Source organism: Pseudopodoces humilis, chromosome 4 (assembly GCF_049639895.1).
Source record: "Pseudopodoces humilis isolate 2021_Gansu_Grassland_sample_001 chromosome 4, ASM4963989v1, whole genome shotgun sequence".
Classification (NCBI taxonomy): Eukaryota; Metazoa; Chordata; class Aves; order Passeriformes; family Paridae; genus Pseudopodoces; species Pseudopodoces humilis.
The window spans coordinates 56,278,324-56,293,658 of NC_142203.1; the positions used below are offsets into that span (position 1 = coordinate 56,278,324).

At 39.0% G+C, this 15,335-nt stretch overlaps 1 protein-coding gene across 1 annotated transcript in view; it reads left to right on the forward strand.

The window, feature by feature from the left end:
* LOC106628550 (interleukin-6 receptor subunit beta-like) overlaps nucleotides 1–15,335 on the forward strand; it is a 36,045-nt gene that overhangs the window by 14,087 nt on the left and 6,623 nt on the right. The window contains exons 9-14 of the mRNA XM_014258840.2: nucleotides 3,315–3,473; nucleotides 4,520–4,642; nucleotides 5,215–5,367; nucleotides 7,622–7,765; nucleotides 10,744–10,840; nucleotides 12,785–12,848. Of these exons, the coding sequence (XP_014114315.1) occupies nucleotides 3,315–3,473; nucleotides 4,520–4,642; nucleotides 5,215–5,367; nucleotides 7,622–7,765; nucleotides 10,744–10,840; nucleotides 12,785–12,848 (740 nt within the window). The remainder of the gene's footprint in view (nucleotides 1–3,314; nucleotides 3,474–4,519; nucleotides 4,643–5,214; nucleotides 5,368–7,621; nucleotides 7,766–10,743; nucleotides 10,841–12,784; nucleotides 12,849–15,335) is intronic.

Sequence of the window (15,335 nt, forward strand, 5' to 3'; positions counted from 1 at the left end):
AAGTTTTATAACTCTAAGGGTACCTTTTGACAGACTTTGGGATAGGTGAAAGCATTCTCTTGAATATTTATTAGGCTAATAGTTTCACATGCTAGGAGTCAGAATTGTTTCTTAAGAAGACACTTCAGTAGAAGTTAACAGACTAGCAATTTAATATTCATTTTAGCACTTCTTTTTTTGTCAAGCTGAAGAAAGCACTTATGTGCTGGATCTGCTTAGGAAAATGGTTTATGTACTGTCCTCAATATCAAGTAGGTGCCAGTGATTTAATAAAACATCACAGAACTATGTGCAAGTCCAAGTTCTTGAGCTAAATAACTATTAAGAGACCGGCTACTGTCCTTTATTTCTATTATTCTAACTGGCATATAGGAAAAGAAACAGATGTACATGTCACATTCTAATGAAGATGTAAACTTTTCTGAGGCCTAAATAGACAGTCTTCTGTCTCATTTAAATAATAAAACTTATTGTGTAATGTCTTCCTTAGCTAGTTTCACGCGTTACAATCTTGAGGCGTATTTACTGCAATATAAGAAGAACCTCTCTTACAAACTAAGATATTTTTTAAATTAAGCTATAGCATTCACAATAAAGAAGCATGCAAGTACCCTTGTTGGTCTTCAGATAGCTGCAAATGATTGCTTATCCAGAATTTTCTAACACTCCCCTCATGCTGTTCTCTTTTTTTTTACTTGCAAAGAGGCAACAGCTTGATTTTGACCTTACATTTCAGTCTCTTAGCTCTCTTCTGTTAAATATATCCTACCAGTTCAAGACACTTTTTGACTCACTGTCGTGGTTTTAAACTAGTAACTAAAAAATTACTTATTTCTTGCTGTGAGATATGGATCAGAACAAGAGCAAAACAGGCTTAAAACTTAAAAGGAATAGAGACAGTTTATTAACGAACTACAAGAATAAGAACACCAGAATAAACTTCCAGAAAACTCTTTTATCTCTCACTACTTGACTATTTCTTTGTACACATGACAACATAGAGACAAAAAACTTTAGAACTTTGGTGGTTAAAAACAGTTCTAATTCTTATTAGAGTCTTTTTATCAGTCTTTGTAGAGAAACAGAAGTCTCTTTCCGCTAACTTATGGAGTTTCTCACAAGAAAACTATTTTTATTATAGTTTTCTATTTTTCTGATGTCAGCTGCCCGGAAATCTTGTCATCAGATCTCCTCCTCCCATTTCACATTACTCTGAGGTGTGTATGGGCCATGAGTTTAGGGATGTCATCTTAAGGATAAGTCATTCAAAGGCAAAAGTCTTCTTCATCTGTCTCTGTGAGCTTTCTCGGAAAGCATTTTTTTTCTTTGCTTTCAAGGCTTTGAAAATCTTCACTCTACTTAATTCTAGCAACTCACAGTATCACAAGTACTCTCTCTTTTGTTCAAAATCTACACTTTGAATACTTTACTCTTTTCAATACTCTATTATGAATTAAAGGAGTCTTTTTAAACTACTATTGTCCATCTCTATAGTCTTAACAAAAAGATATTTCAGCTGTAAAGCATCTCTTTATTCCCTCTTTCTTATTTAAACTTAACTCTTTTCCTCACTGTTTTTGGTGGCTTTATGATGTCTTCTTCATGCTGATTGTCTCTCTTTCTCTGTCTTTCTGAGAAAAAGGAGTAATCTGTACGTTTATCCAGGTAGTAAAAGAATTAAAAGCTTTAGAAAAACTGCAAGAGTCCATGGTGTCAGGTTTCAGTCCAGCAGCAGCAGTAACTGAGCAGCTCTGCTTTCTTTTCCTCCCCCCAACCCCTTTCGTCCTCTGCGGCCTTATCCGGCCGAGGGAGAGGAGGGGGGGGAAAGAAGAGGATACGACAGGGCCTTGCTACCTTCTCAAAAGCCGGAAACAAAAGAGGACAAGAGAGCTCTGACTGTACTTCTTAAGGGGGTGTTCACAAGTTAAATTCACTTTTTAATGGTCAAAACTGCTGTCAATTTTAGAAATGACTGATAATTGGTCAAGAAAAAGAACTCTCATCAGCCACCAGCAGCCTCAACTTCCTTAGCTCTCAAAACTACCCTAAAGGTAAAACCACCTCATGACACTGACAATTAGCTGTCTACTGAACCTCTAAACCTGTATTTCATGGCTCTCCACAGATGCCAGTTTCCATTTCACTGTACTTCAGGGCAGTTTTTCTGTACCTATCATGAATTACTGAGAGGATACTTGCATTAAGTGCATTCTTAAGATAAATTCCTTCCCAGCATATACAACTTTTTCTCAGCCAGTACAGTCATTTTTTTTACATAATCACTTCTTTACAGAATCAGCTGGTTTGGAAAATACCTCTGAAATAATTGAGTCCGATTTATGACCTAACACTATTCTGCCAACAAGACCATTGCACTATAGTGGCACATCCACTTAAACATCTCCAGGAACAGTGACTCTACCACCTTCCTGCACAGTCCATTCTAACACCCAATCTCTCTTTCTGTGAAGGAATTCCTTCCAATGTTGAGCCTAAGCCTCCCCTGGCATGGCTTAGGACAGTGTCTCTTGTCCTGTGGCTCATTGCTTGGGAGAAGAGACTGACTCCACCTGGCTACATCCTTCTTTCGGATAGTTATAGAGAGTGATAAGGTCTCCCCTGAGCCTCCTCTTCTCCAGGCTAAACAACCCCAGCCATCTCAGACAGCCCCAGCTCCCTCAGTCAACCACAGCTCCCTCAGAATTAATTTGCCTTTCTTGTATCCAGTCAGGAAACAAAATGGAGTATGTTTATGTCTCTCACAAGTTCCACTTCTTACCTCAAAATGGCAGGTTGCCCTTTTCCCTCCTTAGTGTCAGTCAGAGGTCTTCCCTAGTTTGATAACCTGTCTTTCAAATAATCAAAATCAAAGATCCATTCAGATAATTCAAAATATATGAAATTTGTAATCACCTAGCTATGATCTATCATTAGCCTCTTCTCCTCCACCCCTGCTCAGACAAGCACTATCTCAAAGTTACTCTATGTATAGCAGCTACTAGTGGCTCACTGGAGGTTATTTAGCAACACCAGACTTCTTCCTGTGGCTTCGAACAGCCACATAACTTCAAACAATCAGAAATCAGGAAAAGTCTTGAACAGCAACCAACACTGTAGCCCACCACTGCAAAGTAATAAATGCTAAGTTTCCTCTATTGAAATACTAGTATAAACCTTACTGTGATAAGTAAGTCACTTACTATGATAACTGCTTAATGAATAATCTTTAAAAAACAGAGCAAAAGGGAGAAAGAACAATAGGGGAGAAAACTGCTTTCCAGTTTATTGACCTTTAATTGTATATTTTTTCACAGACTTGCCTGGTAAAATCCATGTCAAAAGCCAGGGAACTAATGCAGTCGTCACATGGACTCCAGAATACAATCCAAAATGTTTTGTGGTTGACTGGGGCACTGGTAAAGAGGATATGCACATGAAAATAATAAACACACCTACCAGAAATTTCACGTTAGGTAACAGCAACCACTACACTTCCTATGGAGGCACCCTTTCATTTCTTGGTTAATTTTGGTTGGGCAGAGTAGGATTTTTGTTCTGTTTTTAAGGGTAAACTGAAGATCCTTCCAGATAAGTACAGCTCTTAATACTTGTCCAGTACTGAGTCACCATCCAATGCTTAGCAACATTAAGGCAGATAAAAAGCAGCATTTTCATGAGGGTTCTTCTGGATACTGTTGGGCAAGAAATGCAGCTAAGCTACCGGTACAATGTCTCTTCTTGCCCACATTCCAGGCAGACCTATACATTACTGGCTTCAAAAAAACTTTTCATCTTTTACCTAGGTAAGCTGATCTTTTAATAAAAACTGCTCTGTTACAGAATCCCTAAGATTAATTTCTATTTTTATACCAATCTCTATACTTGTCAAAGACTAAGTTCCCAACTCCAGTACACTGCTTACCATGCTAGACATGATGGACTTCAGTCAGGGATTTCTTTATGGAAGAGATATTGAAAGTCTTGATTAAAATCGTGTAACTCTTGCAAGAGCCATTCAGCACTGGTTTTTATGTACAATAGAGAACATTTAGCTTCAGAGTTCTACAAAGTCTTCTAGAGAGTGCATTGTTTACCTTGGTCCTTCTGCAAAATCTGTAGTGTCTCATTACATACAGGTTTTTTGTTTGGGTTTATATATTCTAGCTGAGTGGGCAATAGCTACCCCTGAGATAAGATAACTACAGCCATTTTAGTTCCCAATTTCTCCTTCAACAGATAAAGTCTCCCATAGGGACACTATAAACACATCTGTTGTCTTTTGAAAACCCAGGTTATGTCCCATTCTGGCTTTGAAATAATTCGCATAAAGCATCTAGAGACACTGAAGAAGGATGTACATATTTTGTACTCAATGTAAAGCACTATACACTCATGCTATGCTCTGAGTCTCAGAAAGCAAGAACTGTACAGAAAATCTATGAAGTTGTTGCCTTTCCTATTCTTCTTTATAATTCATAACTTTTCAGTAAATCTTCACATACCTTTCTTTATTTTCCAGACAATTTTCAGCCATATAAGTTGTACAAAATAATGGTACATACATCTGATGTGTGTCAGTGTGAAAGTTTCCTAAGACATGAAAAGACTTTTGGAGTGACCCACTTTTACTCCATTGAAGGAGGTATTCCTCTCCTTTGTATTACCCCACTCACTATGTTTTTTCTTGTTTCCTATTCGCAGAAATAAAAGGAGGACTACACAAAATTTATTTTCTAGGTGACTGAACAGCTTTCTCCAGTTAACATTACCTTTATTCTTAGCTGTTATGTCTTGGCAGTGAATGACCTGAATGCTGTTCCTTACTTACAAGTCCACAGAAATATTTTTATTATGTGTGACATTACCAAAAATAACAGAGACAGAGTCTGAGACCCATGTGGCTCAAGTTTAAATTAAATGAGATTTTCCAATCCCAATAACATAGTGTTTGCAAGTTATTGCAAGTTGAAATGAGTATGTCTGTTGCTATTGAGGTACAATATTCATAATGATATAGTCACAATTTCTACCTATTTTGGTATTGTGTAAGATGAGGGGGTTTTTACTATGTGGGATTTTGCCTTTCTCTTGCACCCTTTACATTGTATTTATAGCATCTAGAATCTGACAAGAACTCTCTTGGAAACAGCTAGGTTTCAGTCTTGTATGTCTATTGCACAGGCATTGATGCAGAACTCAAATATGTTTTTTAAGTTCCTAGGACTGGTCCCGCTAATGTGACAATTCTGAATATAACAAAGCATTCTGCACTTGTAAAGTGGAGCGAAATAGCTGCAGAAGACCGTTTGGGCTTTCTCCAGGGATACAGGATCAGTTATACAGATTCATCAAGGAAAAACTCTCCAGGTAAGTCACCATTGTCAGAACAAAGCAGCGCCTCAGAGTCATGGTAGAAAAGCTTCATTCGGACCATTAAGTCTACTGAGTAATTTACAATTGCTGTGCAAATTGAGTGCTCTGCTCTCAAAGGTCAACTCCTAGTTAGACTTTTAATGCTCACACAAACACTTAGAATATTTTAGGTATTATCTCAAATTAAATATTGCTATTTCCTTAAAAATTACATTTCTAAGACTACAGCAGAATTCTCTAGGAACACTTAAAGAAAGACATACATTTTCAGTATTACAACTTCAGTCATAACACTTTTATGTTTCATTGCACCTCATCCAAGATTGAATCTGAGCCTTTCTGTAAGATGTAAGACATTTTATATTTCATTTTTAAACTCAATTAGCAGTTTGTATTTCTTACCTGTTTCCAAAGATACCATTATAAATTTAACTTTGGAAACATTATATTAAATTGGTAGTTTTTATGTCTAAGTTTGGACTTGATAACCTTACAGGACTGTTTCAGCCTTAACAAACTACAAATGATGAAACCTCTACACTTTGGAATAAATTAATAGTTGTGAATTCAAACCACTTGAGTTTTCAATTTTAAAAAATCCCCATATTATTTTGATAAACATTTTCTTTCTGGTCTAGAGTGGAAAGTCTCTTTGCCATAAGTGATAATACATTAACTTTGTACATACTGTCTTTCAAATAGAATTGAAGACATGGTAGGGAAGATAAATACCACCTGATATTTGTGACAACTGGAGTTAGAGTAAGTATATGATAAGGGCTACTCTTAATGTTAGCTGTTACAGTCAAGATAAAAACAACTGTTCAGCATGTTAGATTTATTTTCCTCACATGAAGTATACACAGCCTTCTGTATTCATCACCCATGATGGCTGGACCCTGGCTGTATACCAGAGCCACTGGATGCCAGAGCCACTCTATCCCCTCTGCAAGTGGACAGGGAAGAGAAAATTTAACAGAACATTCACAGGTTGAGATAAGGACTAGGAGAGATCACAAATTACCATAGGGGCAAAATGGACTTGACTTGGGGAAATTAATGGAATTTATTGCCAATGAAATTCAGAGCAGGATAATGACAAGTAAAACAAACCTTTAAAATACCTTTCTCCACCACTCCCTCTTTCCCGGGCTCTAGCTCTTCCCCACCAGCAGCACAGGGAGACACAGACTGGGAGCTACAGTCAGTTCATCACAGATTGTTTCTGCCATTGCTCAGCAAGAAGAGCCCTTCTCCTGCTCCAGCATGGGTTACCTCCCATGGGAGACAGTTTTCCAACATGAGCTTCTCCAACATAAGTCCATCCCATGGGCTACAGTTCTTCACTAATTTCTCCAGCATCCACAGTGTTCACTTCCTCCAGGATGAAGTCCTTCAGGCACAGCCTGCTCCAGCATAGATCTCCCACAGGGTCACAAATCCTACCAGGAAACCTGCTCCAGCACGGGCTCCTCTCTCCATGGGTCTGGAGGTCCCTGCCAGGACCCTGCTCCAGCATGGGCCTCCCATGGGTTCACAGCCCCCTCTCGGGCATCCACCTGCTGTGGCCTGGGTCTTCTCCAGGGGCTGCAGATGGATCTCTGCATCTCCAGGGACCTCCAGGGGCTGCAGGTGGATCTCTGCACCTCCAGGGACCTTCAGGGGTGCAGGGCCACAGCTGCCTCACCATGGTCTGCACCAGGGGCTGCAGGGGAACCTCAGCTCTGGCGCCTGAAGCACCTCCTGTCCCTCCTTCACCAGCTTTGGTGTCTGCAGGGCAGTTCCTCTCACAAATTGTCACTTTGCTCTTATATTTGCACAGTAACATTTTTTTCTTCTTAAATCTTTTATCACAGAGGCATTACCACCATTTCTAATTATCTCAGCCTTGGCCAGCGGTACATCCATCCTGGGGCCAGCTGGGTTTGGATCTGTTGGACATGGGAAGCTTCTGGCAGCTTCTCACAGAAGCCACCCCTGTAACACCCCTGCTACCAAAACCTCACATAAAAACCCAATACAACCTTGGTGTGTTAAAAGCTCATGTTTTTAACCTCTGGATTCAAAGTGCACATAAATATTTTGGAGAAATCTTATACCCATCCAAAGAACATCAGCACAGTCTGGCTTCCCCCAGATGAGCACTGAGGCATTAAAATTTTGCCTTTTCCCCAGTCAGCTACACTGACACATGCTCAGCCATGAGACTTCTTCTAATCATCTCCTTCTAAAACCTCTTGCATTTCAGCTGTTACTCTCAACTCTTCTATCACAAGTTACCGTCTTACTGGACTAAAGGAAAAGACCACCTATCGTGTGCAGATTTCAGGATTCACTAATGCTGGAGAAGGACCTCTGACTCTTTCGCAATCTTTCAGCACTCCAAAATATGGTACTGTGGAACTTCTGTGCATTACCTGGCATGAATCTTTGCTTTATGCTTTCTCTGTGCTCACTCATAAGATTTATTATTCAATCCTCAGTTACTGAGAGCAAACACAAAATTGTTCCTTTGCAAGAGGTAAACTTCGTGTCACAGAACAACTCTGCCTGTGTTTCATTATCTAGTATACAGGGAAGCCTTAGCTAGGATTCTTCATCTCTGAAATCTTTGCTGACCTTTTTGTGCTAGCTATGTCTTCATTTATTGACAATTACTGTCTAGATTTCAGCAGTTGAAATTTCTGCCTGTGGCTAGTAATGTTCAATCATCTGCTCTTGGCAAAATCCTGAGCAATCACGTAAAATTGGCTTCCTGAGCCATTAACTGCAAAAATAAAAGATTAAGTACCTTCCAATTGCTCCTAGTGTGGGTGAATACTAACCAAAGTATATTTTGCTTTCTGATAATTTAAGTACATTCTAAATAACAGGTCCTTTAGGTCACTGGCAAAAATTTGCTTTTCTCAGAAGTGCCTGGATAGGCTAAGACTCATACAGTTATATTTAAAAAGTCTAAAAAACTTAAAATCATATAGGGTTGACTACACATAGTCTTTCAAACATGTTAAATATCTCATCAGTTAAACTAAAACTAACACTGCAACAGACTTTTTTTTTTTGTTTGACCACAGCTTCCCTTAATTAAGATTTCTAAATAGCAAAGGAAAAGAACATGCTAAGATAGTATCAGCAACCTGTGATATTCAGAGACAGAAATACACAAATGGTTTCTCCCCATAGCAGTTTTTTTGTATTAAGTGAAGGAGGTATAAAACCATACAACTGAATAGTCAAAAGTGTAAAGCAGAGATAAAAAAAGAAGAAATTTTAGATCTTCTTCAAAATCAACAGGATTTGCACCCCTCTTCCCCCCCCTCAACTGAAAACTTTCTCCGCTCGACACAAAATATTAAAGTCTCTCCCTGGAGCTTTATTTCAGACTCTATTTCACTCATCCTACCAAATACATGCTTGGAGAGTATTCAATTTTTCAGTAAAGTAACAAAATTGCAGAGTGAAATTAATACAACATTTTAAAAATTCGAGGAATTACACTGAATTTAAACATTACATTCACTATTTTTGCTCTCCCCAGACATTTCACAGGTTATTTAATCCATTAGAAGAATGCCAGGTTTCTTTGCTATAAAAAACAAATTTCAGCAACAAAACAATTCACAGTTTTCCAAATTACTTTTTAATATTACATAGCTGTTAGGTTAAAAAAAAAAAAAAAAAATTTTTGTTTGGGGGTGGGTAGGAAAAGAAAAAGCAAGTGAATTTTTTTTACAAATATGGTTTGTCAATATCAGTAACACAATCATGAGCTGATCACACTCTACTAGCACTATTTTTAAACTTTTGATGTCTGCATCTATTAAGAAGACATCTGCACCAACTCACTCTTAATATCACAGTCAATTTTGCTTCCTGTGTTAGCCTGAGCATTTTATCAACTTTCATTAACCTCCCAGACACTTTCTCCTCTTTAGGTAGGTGGGATATTGATAGAAAGTATCTCGAGCAAGTATTAAGAGGCAATAGGAGATATAGGTTTGCATCAAGGATTGACAAATGGCTGCTTGCAGATAAAAGATAAATCTTAAAAGGTAAAGTATGGACACCAACTAAATACACAAACTGTTATTGCTATCAGGACTAGGCATGACCTCACACATGAACCCTAAAACAAAGCAAAACCCAACCAAATGAAAAACCCCAAACAAAGAAACAAAAACCTCCCAGAAAAAAAAAAACTAAAACCAACCAACCCAAAAAACACCCAAACACAAATAAATCCTGAAACAGATTAAAAGCTACTTTCACTCAAATAGTTTCTTATTAAGCTATATGTGCATGAGGGTCCTGACCTGTTAAACAAGCTAGAGCTCACGTAGCAGCATGAGGTGAAAAAACCACTTGACAAATTGGAGAGATAGGCAGAGAAGAGCTGTCAGAAATTCTGTGAAGGCAAATGCAGGATCCTGCACCTGGGGAGAAACAACCCCAGGTACCTTGGGCTAACCTGCTGGGGTGCAGCTCTGCAGAGAAGGACCTGGGTGTCCTGGTGGACAACAAGCTGTCCATGAGCCAGCAGCATGTCCTGGTGGCCAAGATGGATAATGGGACCTTGGAGGGCATTAGGAAGAGCATTGCCAGCAGGTCATGGAAGGTGATCCTACCAGGGTACTCATCCCTGGTGAGGCCTCACCTGGAGTGCTGTGTCTGGTTCTGGGCTCCTCAGGACAAAAGACACATGGAGCTGATGAGGTGGGTCCAGTTGAGTGTTGCAAAGATGTTTAGGGAACTGGAACACCTTAGTAGTGAGGAAAGTCTGAGAGATCTGGGCCTGTTTATCATTGAGAAGAAGCAACATAGAGGGGATCTTACCAATGTATACAAATACCCTATGGGCAAGTGTCAGGAGGATGGGGCCAGACTCTTTTCTGTGGTGCCCAACAACAAAACAAGAGGCAATGAGCATAAACTGAAACACAAGAATTTCCACCTGAACATGATGAAGAACTTCTTTACTGAGGGTGATAGAATACAGGAACAGATTGCTCAGAGAGGCTGGGAAGTCTTCTTCCCTAGAAATACTCAAAACCTGCCTGGATGCAATCCTGTGTCACTTGCTTTAGGTGAATCTGCTTTAGTAGGGGATTAGAACATATGATCTTCAGAGATCCTTTCCAATCCCAGCCATTCTGTGACCCTACGATACCTCAGTATCTTAAAAATATAAACCCAAAAAGCTCACACTTCCCTGAGAATATCAGGTTTAGTTTTAACTAGATTTTACTTTAATTCCAGAACACATGTAAAGTTGGCTTTGACTTCTGTTTGAAATATTTCTCTCATTAAGTTAATAAGGTCTTTCTGTACTTAAGACCATAAATCTGATTCAAGCTTTCTGTTTCCCATCAGATAAAGGAGAACTTGAAGGTTTTGTGATTGGTCTTTGTTTCAGCACGATACTCATTCTGGTTTTTGCACCTCTCACTTGTTCTCTGATGATTAAAAGGTAAGAACATAATATTGGCTGGAGTTGTTAGCAGCACTCTTGTTTTGCTTAGCTCTGACTTCATAGCACTGGGCTTTTATTGTCATAAAGGCAACACAACTCAGAAAACACACAGCACAAAAGTCACCACACTGATTTCACAGTGAGAGCAATTACAAGCTACTATAAGCTGATTAAAATGGAAAAACAAGTTTGTAAAAAAGTGGTACAACTTAGCTTTTGATTCCTTCATTTGACTACCTCCTGTCACAAATGTGCCTAGAAAGAGATGGGACCATTTTTCACATTGGGAAGTATGTTATAGATATATAAATAAAGCATGTATTTGATTATTTTTATCTAAGATGTTTCTTGCAAACACATTTGCATATTAAATGTATAAAGTATGCATATATGCACATAATAAGAAGAAGAAATACATGAATGAGTAGGAACAACAGAAGATAACAAAGATGCCTGTAAGATCTGGCAGTGGTCCTCTTATTTTAGGAGAAATTGTTTTCTGCAGTAATAAAGTACACATAATAATCTGAGGTACAATATCAGCAACATACACTATGACTAAAAGGTTTGCATAGTAATGTGTTCTAAAATTAATTTTCTGGCAAACTTAATTGTATACAACCACTCATGCTAGTATTTGGTGTCCTAGAACACTACCCTCCCTTTTTCTCCTCTTCACAAAGCACCAGTCTCAGAAGCTGAAAAGCAGAGCTGCTAAAGGACAGATGGCACATCCTGTGGCTTGAAAGCCACACAACATAACATAGCCTGCTTTAGTTTAAACTCCTGTCCTTGCCACTGGGAAACAGACTCCACATGAAGCCTCCTGTGCTCTTACCCTTTCAGATTGTATTTTAAGTTGCATCGTGTCTGATACAGCAGTTTTGACAGGAACTTCTGAGACCTATATGGAAGTTTTGACCTAGAGCAAAATTCGTTGTGTTCAATATAAGAACACATCACACTTCATTTTCTGGGCCCAATAGGAAAGAACAGGAAAAAAAAACAGGCAGCACACAGGAGCCCTGTGTAGCACTACAAAATAGCACTTAAATTTTCACATCTGTTGTAATTTTGAACACTTTGAACTGACATGAAGGGTCCCAGTGATGCCCTCATCTCAATTCCCTTCTTGATTTGTAAGAAAGGACTCACCAGCCAGCCAACCACCCATCTCCACAGGATCAGCAAGAGATCCAGTTACTACAGTTACAGCCACAGACCTCACCTCCAACCACAGCCTAAAAAGAGGCAAAGTACCATAAAATTAATGAAGTCTAGATTTAATTTCAAAACTGGAAAATACTGAAGCCAACACTAAAGCAGAGTGATAGACTACTTAAACTCTCAGTCTCTCTTATAGTTTTTTTGAGGTTTTTTTATGGAGGTGAGATATTGTATGTAATAGGTCCCAGAATAAGTCACACTCAAAACAATCAGGACGGAGAAGAAGTTGTGTTGATCAGAGATTCATCCAGACTACCTGTGCCATTGTGCATGGGTTGAATGCAACAATATCTTGCTCTTCCTTTTCAGGGGAAAGGAAACTTTTAAACCAAAGCCCAGGAGCAAATACTTATGGAAACAAACTTCATCCTGTATGTCCCAAAGCCCTTGAGGAAGATGGAGGCTTTGTGGAAATAACAAATTAGATGTATAGAAATATTATATTAAATGTACAGAAAGACACAACATTGCCAGACTTTCACAGCTCCTTTGTCATTAAACAAAGATGCTAATCATCATTAACTCAGCATTTCACTGTAGACTACCAAGATTGGTCTTGCTTTTAATTAGCATTATGATTAAATGTCTCTGTAGAACACCTTTTCTGATGGTTACAAAAATGTTAATATCTTATGTATGAACAGCAATTAATTTAGATGCATAGGAAATTTCAGTCATTTAACCTGATGTTAAATGTAAGATACTTTTTTGCAGGCTGAAAATATCATACTGGCCCAGTGCACCCAGCCCAAGAAACAGCAGTGCACTCCAAGATATGGCAAGTACTCTTCTGATGGCATGAAAAAATACACAGGGGAGATCTTTGATTAATCATGATGCTAGTTATCTGTTCTTTCCACTTCACTGTAGAAAATGTCTAATATCAACAGCTTGGAAGCCAGAGTAATGTTGAAAATATAGAATGGGAGGTGGTTGTTATATAGGCATAGGCTGTATATACTTTTAAATTTAATAAAGGTCTCAGACTTTTTCTGAGTACAATGTAGAACATTTTTAAAGGCGTGGTTCTTAAAGGAGCAAATCAAAGCTGAATGGGGTAGATGGAGACTAAAGAGAGAAATTCAGTTTTTATATGCAGTCAGTTTTAACCAACTCAAACTGATTATTAAGTACAAGTTATCCAAAATATAAAGTAGTGAACTGTGGCCTAATTCCAGAGACATATTATGACAGAGGCCACGTAACATGGTGTTTTCTGAAGTCTGCTCCTGACTCCTCAGTCCCTGCTTGCCTTTTAAGCAATCCAGGGGCTCTGACTGACAGCTGGCAGCTGTCTGAGGAGCACCCAACAGGCACCAGCAGTGAGCATGCTCATGTCTTGGCCACATCTTTTCCATATGTTTTGGTAAGTATACCTAAATTTCAGCAGTAAAGAAGCAGGGAAATCAGCTGTTAGGAAAAAATACAGCTACTAGCTGCACTAGAAGCAGCTGCTGGAGACCGCATTATCCGCTTTTGCCTATTAGCGGATTTATTTGTATCTTCGCCTTTATGCCTTCCCCCTTTTAATAAGATTTCTGCTGCAGTTTTGGTGACATCTGATACTAGAAGTCCTCATTTTAGAACACCTAAATTTATCTCTTAAGTCTCAGACCACCTATGATTGTGTTTTTGTAGCAGGAGTTAGTACTGCTTTCCTTGATAAATCTCTTTTTCTGGAAGACTTGAACATAATTTGGCACTTGACAATCCAGTAGTTTCTCTCATGAGCTTTAACAAGCAGACTTCTAGCTTGCCAAATTTTGGGCATTAGCTAGTAAGTATCAAGCCAGACACTGTCCCGAGCTGGGATACAGAGTAAAATAATCAGAAAGAACCTTTCAGAGGACCCTGATAGTCTGCTGATAATCAGAAGTTTTGCTGAACATCAGCATTGCTTCCTGCAACAGAGCAAGTATGGATTTTCATATTACAGGTCAGGACTTCCTCTCCTGCTTTCTTCCTTTCTTCCACCTAAATATAGATAAAGAAGGTATGATATCTTTATGAGATCAGAGCTGTCATCAGGTAGTCATTTTGCAATGAAGGATTGCAAGTGAAATACACTGAGACTGCATGCAACAGAAAGGACAAGTAGGTTTTATGAACCACAGTGCCATTTTGACATAAAATGCTTGAAAGCAAAATGCATTAATATAAAATGCCTTTAGGTTTTCCTGCAGAGGTAATGCAACTGCCAAAGGAAATGAAGTCTGTATTAACCATGCCTGGTAGAGTATAATATAATGTTGATAACATGTCAGACACAGAAATACAAGATACCAGATAATGGTTTGGGAGAAAGCAGAAAAAGCACTATGTCAAGAGAAGTACAATAAACAACTTACCTGATATATTGTCTAGAAGTAATTTGGTATTCTGAACAATTAATGAACTGTGGAGAAAGGTATTCCCCAAACAGGCATGGCAAGACAGGCAGGGAGCAAATTTTGCCATATTCTGTACATTCACAAGGTTTCTAGCTGTTCCAAGATTGAGCCACACCAGTTTATTTGAGCAGCTTAGCAACTCTTGACAAAAACACAAAAATAATCCCAAAGGCGGCAAGAGATCTTGTTGTCCAGACAGGGGATTATTTAACAAAATATAAGTCAGTGATATGTCCCATGGCACAGAGCAGCAAGAAGAACTGGAGACACTCTCATTTATAGAGGCTAGGAAAATGAACTATGGAGAACTAAAATGTCGGTCAGTCACCCAAATCAGTCCCTGTTCTTCACATATAGGCAAGGTTCTTCAAAGATGCTTCTTCTTCTTCCTCACATATTGCCTCTCTCATACAAAATCATAGACAGCATTGCTGTGCTGTTTAGAAAAGATCTCAAGTACATAACCATTAACCACCACCACTGTGTTCACTGCTAATCCATGTCCCCAGGTGACACACGTAGACTTTTTCCAAACACTTTCAGGGATGGTGAATCCATCACATCCCTGCACAGCCTGACCACCCTTTTAGAGAAGAAATGCTTCCTAATATCCAACCTAAACCTTTCCTGGTGCAGCTTGAGGCCATTTCCTCTCATCCTGTCACTTGTTACCTAGGCAAAGAGTCCAAGCCTCACCTGGCTACAGCATCCTTTCAGGCAGCTGTAGGGAATGATAAGGTCTCTCCTGAGCCTCCTTTTCTCCAGGATAAATAACCCCAGCTCCCTCAACTGCTCCTCACAGGACTTGTGCTCCAGACCCTTCCACAGCTCTGTTGCCCTTCTCTGGACTCTCTCCAGCACCTCAATGTCATTCC